This window comes from Perca fluviatilis, chromosome 23, assembly GCF_010015445.1.
Source record: "Perca fluviatilis chromosome 23, GENO_Pfluv_1.0, whole genome shotgun sequence".
In the NCBI taxonomy this organism is placed as follows: Eukaryota; Metazoa; Chordata; class Actinopteri; order Perciformes; family Percidae; genus Perca; species Perca fluviatilis.
In genome coordinates this window covers 28,423,806-28,433,170 of record NC_053134.1, presented here as the reverse complement: position 1 = coordinate 28,433,170, position 9,365 = coordinate 28,423,806, and the positions used below count along the sequence as shown (strand labels likewise).

Genomic DNA, 9,365 nt, shown 5'->3' with positions numbered 1-9,365 from the left:
TAATTGAGCACTGTAGTGGTTATGACCATATCAGTGACTATGTAACTACATGGAAACGGGATAAACGATGTCTGTGGCTTGCACAGTATTGGTGCGTTTTTTTTGTCCACCGAAGTCGTTTTACGAGTTGTTTTCCAGAGTTACGACCCGGAAGTTGCAAAAAGAACGCCCCCGAGGTTGTATTTACGACTCGTCAAGTCGTCTGAACTCAGAGGACCCCGAGCTCACTTTCAAAGATGGTACGTCGTGCATCACACGTAGTAAACATTGTGGTTATCTACAATTTTAAGAACTTTTGTCTTTGTTGTAACCAAATGAAGAAGTCGTACACATAGCGCTGTATACTGCTACCTATAGGCATGTCGCTACAGTCTTATTAGGAGTTAAATACCGCCTAATTAGTTATTTTGTAGCTTGTGCAGTTGAAATTGGCTAGAGACGCTTGGTTGCTATATGACAACAATGGCTTTAAGCCGAGTCTTGAGCAGAAAGCAGAGCAGTAGCCTAACGTTAACGTTAATCAAAACGTAATTTTCATGTATCAAACTGTGAAATATATGTGTGTAACATGTCAATAACTGGGTGAATAGAATCCTAAATGTTACTAAAAATGTTACAAAAATCCATCTTTTCTCCGACTCGTAGTATTGTGTGACAAAAGAATGCAACAGCCCGCGGTTATTCGTTTTTCGACACGGATGTGACGTCACGCTCGAGCTACTAGTCGCGATTACAAGACAAAAAGAACGCACCATAATAGCGTTACCGAAGCTTAGCTGTTGCATCGCGCTGTCTCCTGGGAATTCAGTTGTAGCAGAAAAAGGTAAACAGTAGTGTGCAGATTGGAGCGTAGTGTGTGAAGAGTGAAAAGCGGAGTTGTTTATAAGGGAAGAAGCTTGGAGTATGAAGAATATAGCAGATATACAACACACGGAAGAGCCTTTTGAGTTTGATGCTCGTCCTTATTTATTCGAACCCGAGTATACAGACGAAGAACTAGCACAACTCACAAGAGTTGGAAAGAACGAGACTGACAGACAGAGCGGAAACAGGCAGATGAACTTGCTGCTCCAAGCACAAGCTAAAGCTAGCCTTCAGTAACTGCCTGGCTGAATACACTCACCGGACGGCAGCTAGCAGCTAACGGTTAACAGCTATCTGGCTGTACACACTCACCGGAGGGCAGCTAGCAGCTAACAGCTACTACCGCACTACTGTTTTTTTTAGGGGGGAATACACTTCAAGACGTGACATGACCTGTCCTCTGGAGGACATAGCCACACCACCACCGCTCTGTGGATTGTTATTGGGACTGATTATAAACAGAGCCTGTCTGAATACACTCACCGGACGGCAGCTAGCAGCTAACGGCTATCAGCTAGCAGGGCAAGCTCGCTAAGCCAGGATCGAGAGGGCCAGGGTAGGGTGAATTTAAACAATGTCTGAGTTGAAAACGCATCTTGTTGACACATAAGGGCCCTATTTATGTGGCACAGACATATTAATTGCATTTTGTGTCTGTTAAGAGGCACAAAGGCACTCTAAAACTTGCCCTGAGCACTGCCGTTTTAGCTCAGGGGACGCTTGTAGTACGTAGCTGCAGCTTCTCCGTGTTACCTGCACTGATTCGGGTCGGGGTTTTTTCTATCGAAAGTACTCGCGTAGCTATAGCGATCAAGATTAACGTAAAAATTGGCCGGAATTCTCCTTTAAAGAAACTATTTCACTTTATGTGTTAACATTACATTAAACTGTCATTAAGTGGTTGGTTTTGACATTGGCTGTAATCAGAACATGGGGAGAGATGTGTTTCAATTGTACGCGTGTGAACAGACTGACAATCTGTGAACATTTGTGAACATCTTCCTAACATTTACAACTTCGAACAGGCATTAGTGAATCCAGTTTTTATCTGTGAATCAAAAAAAGGCATTTGTGGATCTCCATTCTACGTGTGTGCGCATCTGCATTTTACACAGAATTTTGAGGCAACCTTTTTGCCATCTGAACAAAAATCCACTGTATTTAAAAAAATTAAGTAATATTTGGAGAGTGTGTTTATGGGTAAACATACTCCAAACCATCAAGCAAGATAAAGATGCCAGTGAGGGAAACGTGGATGCAATTTAGGTAATTGGGGTGTACCCAAAATCGGCATTGTCTCCCAGGTGTTTTCGCATCAGTGGCTAATTACGAGTCAGACCTATGTGTCCCGTCGCTTCTGACCCTCCAGTCTCCCTCTATACATACCATCATCTACAAGGCTAAAAGACTTATGTATTATGCATTACCATCCTCTGCTGTCTGCAAAAATGTTTCACCCTGTGCTTGTGGCATTCATGTGCTGTCATAATTTGCTAAATTAAAAAATAGTACAATACTATATTAAAATAATCATTTAAAAAATATAATAAAGCATGAATCAAAAACATGTTAGACATACTGTTTGGTATTTGAGAAATTGTGTTGTGTTGTGAAATTGGTCTTTAGTTTAGGTCTGTTTTGCGTGCTCATTTAATAAAGAGATTAAAGTGTGAGGTGCAGGGTTGTTGATGATGAAACATAAGGCAAAGCATAAGGCTCAGTGTGTGTGTTGTGTGTGTGTGTGTGTGTGTGTGTGTGTGTGTGTGTGTGTGTGTGTGTGTCTCTCTCTCTCTCTGCAGGACATCTTCAATGCTGTGATCAAACAGAACCCTTTCCTGGTTCACCAGCTGCCCTGCTTCTGGAACGTCCAGCTGTCCGACCACACCCGCTCTGAGAAATGCTACAAAGACGTGTCAGACCTCAAGGTGAAACCCTGCTGTTCCCAATATGCTTACACTCCGTCACCTTTTAGACATAAAAGACCTGACCTACATTAATCAAAAGTCTCAAGCCAACCACACACTCAAAGAAACACACATTTTGTTCTTCTTTAGGGCTCAATAATAAGGATTGCCCGATTGCCTGGGGCAAGCAAAATGCCACATTGGGCTAGTAAACCTAGCAACTCACTTTCTTGATAAGGCAAGTGGTGAATAAGATTAAACACATTGGATGAAAATAAATTGGCGGAGCAACCTTTCGGTTAAAATGCTGTGGAAACTGCTATACATTAGCATTACAGTGCAAGCAATTTAGGTACCGTGAGTTATGTAAACAAACAACAAATGGTAAATGTACCAACAGAACTTTATGGTACATTCAAGTGCACCTGGTAAATTAATGGTGCATTCAGGTGCACCTCGTAATCTCTCTTGTTGTAAAGTATCCTTCTGCCATCTAGATGTGACTTTTTCTGTATCAGCATTGTGTCCCTAGGAATTTTTTCCTTTTAACCATGGTATCGAAAGAGGTAGCAAATCAAGTATGTTTTTTGTTTTTTTTCTTATTTTATAATAGTATCAAAGTTTAATAAAACTGGGTTGGAAAAGCGATAGCCATGAGTACACACACACACACACACACAGTATCAATGTACCTATGTAGTAATATATTGTTTGTAAATGAACATTTTTCTGTTTTCTTTCATTTTACTGTGCTCCTTAATTTTTTGTGAGCTCATTTACTGGAATTATATTAATACTATTATACTAATTATTATATTAGCAAGAAAATTCACCTATGATAGCAGGGATTAGGCTCCCAGCAATCATCTGTACACATTAAGTTTGGCCTTATATATATATATATATATATATATATATATATATATATATATATATATATATATATATATATATATATATATATATATATATATATATATAAATACAAGATACAGCACTAGATTACTGATATCAGTTTTTAGTTAAAAGTGTCATTAAACTTGAATCCTTAACTTCTCACTGCAAGTGGGGTCGGTAGAGACCTTGGGAAAAGACTCTGGGCTAGAATGATAGTGGCTTAAATCCCAGAACCGGATTTATGCTTTGGTGGAATGCAACTGGATTACTGGTCCATGCATTGCAATAAAATTATCTGAGTATGACAATAACAACAGTACCCTGACAACTTCTTCACTGCTTTCCTCTCTGTGGTTCTTCTGCCTAGGTGATCCACTGGAATTCTCCCAAGAAGCTGCGAGTAAAGAACAAGCATGTGGAGTTTTTTCGGAATCTCTATCTTACCTTTCTGGAGTATGATGGCAACCTGCTGCGACGAGAGCTGTTTGGATGTCCCAGCGAGGCTGACCACAACAGTGAGAACGTAGGTGGAACTGCTTCTGTATTTCTGGTTGTGGTGTGCCCTTCTTGAGGGCTGACCAGGCTACATCCCCCAGGTTCTGCATAAGCATAAAATAATACCCAGAAATGCCACTTTGGTACAAACAACATTATAGTTAGAGATTATCGGATGTGTTTTTGCCAAACCATACAATTTGACAGACAGGCTTTGTAATGGCGATAATGGGGCATAAACACATTGCGCAATACAATACCAGGGTGGTGCTCTCTCAGGAGGAAGTGACCAATTGGCCAGATACCTTAAGTTAAAAGCATAATACAACATCTATAGTAGACCCAAACCCTGCTCCATCAATCGGTTTTAGTAATTTATTAAAATGTAGCTGGGATTTTTTATCATTCCATATAAATATCTTAGTTATGCTGTCAAACCATTTAAAATATGACTGGGGAACCTTCAGAGGAAGAGATTGTATAAGGTAATTCAGCTTGGGAACACAAACCATTTTAATAACATTGACCTTCCCTGCTATTGAGAGATTAAGATCACAAGAGATTTTATTTAAAGTGACTATATGTAACTTTTAAATGTTTCTGAAACTGTGTAATGTTGCATCTGATGATCATAAATGACCTGTAACAGCAAACGAGACTAGCAGTGAAAAGAACGCTATTTTTATATAGTTTTTATTAATGCCTCTGCCCGGGTCCGATTTTCCCCGCAAAGTCACAAAAAGATTTACAGCAGGTAGACGGCAATACAGAGCACACATTCTGACGGGTCACAGATTTCTGCTGAACACCGGAAAAGCCTGTGTTAATGAGTATGCTGGTAGAAGGTAGCAGGAGATGTCTTTATGTAGGCCTAATTGTATTTTATTTTGTATTTTTTATAATTTTATTTTAGAAGTTATCTGCTGTAGTTTTGGCTGATACTGTGGCAGGACCATCACAGGAAAGAAGGAAATTAAACGAAGAACAACTAAACTTAGCACAAAAAGTAAGGAAATTTGTGTTTGGTAGATTATTGCTCTGTGGTATCAACGCTTTTTGGCAATACATCTTATACCGTTGGAAAGCCTGTTTAGTTCCCTTTCAAATGGTGCCCCATTTGTAAGGAACATGCATTTGTGGGATGAGCAGCAATGTTTTAGCCTCGTGAGACCGTCCTGATCTCGCGAGCTCCAGTTTTCCACTCGCAGATCAGTCTGGCATCTTGAGATAGAGAAAATTTGGAGCCGTTCGCCAAACGACCGGGCCAATCAGCGTTAGTTTTGAGGCGGGTTTAGGTGGTGATAGACAGATGGTTTATCCAATCAGCTAACCAGTATTTTCAGACAGCAGTAGCCCTAATTCTGTTAGCTGCTTGCTAATGCTTTTTTCTCTTGGATTCTTCTTTTGGAATATGGACCGGGAACCTGAAAGGGTGCCTTTTATTCATAAATTCTCGTTACACAAACGGCAAATATCCTTTACCGACATGTTGCTTGCTTGCTGAGCTAACGAGCTATGCTTTGCATGCAGCAGCAGGGGCTTGTGGTTGTATTTTCATACGCTTCGTTGATCTGATTGGTTGATTTGGCCCGTCTATCACCAACATAAGTGATAGACAGATGGTTTATCCAATCAGCTAACCAGTATTTTCGCCCCTTCCCAAAAGTTCTCCAACGGAAAGTTCCCAGATGGATATGCCGAGCAAATGCGAAGTAATCCATCTGGTGGAGTCAGGTTAGCAATGTTTGGCATTGGCAGAGAAGATTTTTCATGGGCGCAACCCACATACTCAGCGCTGCAAATGCATGTTCCTTACAAATGGGGCACCATTTGAAAGGGAACTAAACAGGCTTTCCAACGGTTTAAGATTTATTGTCAAAAAGCATTGTTACCACAGGGAAATAATCTACCAAACACATATTTCCTTACCTTTTTGTGGTAAGTTTATAAGGTAAAAGCGAAAGTGAAAGAGGACGGGCGCAATCGGTTGGACTTTCAACAGATGGAGACAATTACAGGATTGTAAATGATTAAAAAACGTCCCCGAATTGGCCTTCGGGTATTTAATAAGTCTATTTCATTCATAAAATAACTTTAGAGTGCGCGATGTGATTGTTATTCAGTAGCAGACGTTAAATTATGTCCCCCTTCCATTAAGTGTGGACGTTTTATTCCTTTTAGTCCGTGTTTGTGTTGGCCTTCTATTTGCTTTTCACTTGTCTCCTTGTACTTGTGTAAAGTGTCCTTGGGTTTCATGAAATGCGCTAAATTAATCTAAGTTATTATGTTGGTTGCTACAACAATCTCTTATTGCTGGCTTGTGACACAGTGATAGTGATACCTGGTTTAGCTTACAATACATCCAAAGTAGGCTAAGTTACTGTATGCAACACTTGAAATGCAACGATACATCTGTAACATATTCTCTTATTGTAAAACATTATGAGCAAAACATTCATCGCAAATATATGACCTCCCCGTAATGCTAACTCCTTGTTGTGGGGGGTTGGTGAATGGCAGACTCAAAATGCAGAGATGGAAGCAACAGGATTGTTTGATGATTTAATAAAACATAAAAAAATATACAAAACCAAAGGAGTCCTGGAAAAGGCAGGCAAAAGGGTAATACAAAATAAAGTCCAAGTAAAAAATAGGAACACAGGAACACTAAGACTAACGGGAAGACTAACACACAGGAATACTAACTGGAGACGAAACACAATGATCTGACACAGGACAAGGGGAACACAAAGACTAAATACAGAGGGTAACGAGGTAACAAGAGGCAGGTGACACAAGGGCTGGGAAACAAGTGAAAAACATCAGGCAATCACAAGAGCGGGAAAAACCAAAAGACAGGAAGTAAAACAAGACAAGACAGAAAAACACACCGTCAAAATAAAACAGGAAACGGAGCAAAATACAAAACACCAAAACCATAACACTCCTAGACCTATACGATAGCAAGTTTGGTAAAAACACTACCGCTTTTTTCCAAAGGGGCCGCTGAAATCAACACAAACTGATAGTTACATATAGTCACTTTAATAATGGATCTAAATTAACTTTAACTAGGTCTTTTAACAAGGGAGGGAATAAGATACCCACGTATACAATACCTTGCTTTAGCCACTAAAAATGCACCGGATTGGAAGGCTATTGCGGGGCACTAAGAAGGTAACGCTTCTGACAAATGTTCCTTGTTTTTATAATAAAAATTGTTAACTAAAGTTAGCAAAATGTTACCTCAGCAAGAGGATTGTGTCCATCTTGGACACTACTGTTTGTTCAAAATAAATGAAAAGAAACCGATCCTTATGTATTTTATTTTTTTTGCTGTACCAAACTCACACAGAACAGTGACATATTATTGACATGTTATGTATTAACCGTATTCTAGAGAACACCAGCATCTATCCATCTTGCAGCACCGACCATGCACTACGACACAGGAGGACATGTGTGTGTTAGGGTTAAAAAAGTATAAATAATAGCACTAAAACGCTAAGACAGATATATCATAATTATATTAACGATTATAGTAATATATAAAGACAGAACAACAGGGCTCGAGGAGTGGCGAGAGGGAGAGAAAGGGAGAGAGGAGCAAACCAGAGCCGCGAGGGAAGAGGAACGACACAATTTCACCTCAAAGGTACACCGGCCAGTTTCAGGGGCTCTCAACCAATACATCGCATACCAACGCAAGATGTTCATTTTATCCTGAGAGTGGAAGGGGCAGGTTGCTCCACCGGGACAACCCTGGCTTGACCCTCTAGTTAGTGGAAAGAAAGGAGAATGCATAAAGTTGGTAGTAACACAAGCAACACGGGTGGAGTAGAGGCATGAGATAAATGTGTTACCAAACCCAAATTTTCGCAGAGCTGTAAACAAATATTCCCACCCTATACGGTCAAAAGCTTTCTCCGCATCCAGAGAAGCAATGACCTCAGGAGGGAAAGAGGGCCCAGAAGTGTGAATAACATTTAAGAGTCTTCCAATATTGACAAAAGAGCGGCACCCTTTAATAAAGCCAGTTTGGTCTTCAGAAATAATCTGTGGCAGGATGTTTTCAAGACGTCTGGCCAGCACTTTAGCGATAATTTTGGCTTTGGTATTAATTAATGAGATCGAATGAAATTATCCACAGTCCAAGGAGTCTTTGGGCCCTATCTTGAACTCAGCGCAATTGCCTTTGTACACCGATGCATGTATCATTCCTATTTTGCACCCGACGCACAGCGGACTTTTCCCTCCACACACGCACGTCGGTAAATTAGGGAATGTATTTGCGCTCCAGGGGGCGGTTCAGCGAAAAGAGGAGGTGTGTTCCGGCGCAAATGTTACCAAGTGCTATTTCGCAGCAGTTCCCATTTTTGCAAACCATACATAATTACAAAGAAAAATATTACTGAAAATGCGCTTCAGGTGTTTGGATAGATCACGAGGCACTTTACAGTACAGTCCTCAAAAATTCGCAGCATTCTTTGTGGCTTGTTGTGTTTTACACAACATTTACATGAATCATGGATGTGTTGATGACATAAATGAGGAAATATTAGAGGAATTAAGGAGACGTGATGTTGAACTACGGTGGGATTGGACACTCCAGCGGAATCTGGTACGGGAGTGGCAATGCGTGACGCGCTCCTGATGGAGCGGGTGGACGGAGATGGAGTGGGGGGACGGGGCACAACAGGTGCAGGTGGTGCGTTTGGAGGCCCACGCTCCATGGCTGCAACAATCCTCTCCAGACTTGAGGAGATGCGCCCGAGAGGCCGCAGCAACATCGCCACCCGGCCAAGACGGGCATTTATTACTTTGCCGCATCTCGGACAGCTCCCGCTGGCGCGTGCGCCAGGCAAATCCACCGTCATAATAGCAATCCGCCATGGAACAAGCCCGCCTGATCTTAAAGGGAATGTGAGATGACGCTCTGATTGGTTATTTTCACGTTACGCCCAAACCACACCTAGCTACTTCAGACCAACCCATTTAAGATTTGCGTCGGGCGCAAGACTCATTTATCCCACCGTTATAATAGCAACAGCGGCCAAGATCCGCCCACAAAGCTACTTGCGTTTTGCGTTTCATACTTGCGTTTCAGATCGTTAAAATAGGGCCCTTTGTCTTTTTTAAGTAAAGAGAGGGCGGCCCTTTCTGTTCAAAGTAAAGGAAATATCCATCTGTAGTGGCGCATGATCC

General features: G+C 41.1%; 1 protein-coding gene across 1 annotated transcript in view; it reads left to right on the top strand.

Moving 5' to 3' along the window:
• Positions 1 to 2,648: 2,648 nt before the first annotated feature.
• The window catches only part of LOC120553767 (LARGE xylosyl- and glucuronyltransferase 1), a gene marked incomplete at its 5' end in the record, with an annotated part of 89,441 nt that continues 82,724 nt past the window's right edge, over positions 2,649 to 9,365 (top strand). The window contains 2 exons of the mRNA XM_039792462.1: positions 2,649 to 2,789; positions 4,033 to 4,188. Coding sequence (XP_039648396.1) covers positions 2,649 to 2,789; positions 4,033 to 4,188 — 297 coding nt within the window. The remainder of the gene's footprint in view (positions 2,790 to 4,032; positions 4,189 to 9,365) is intronic.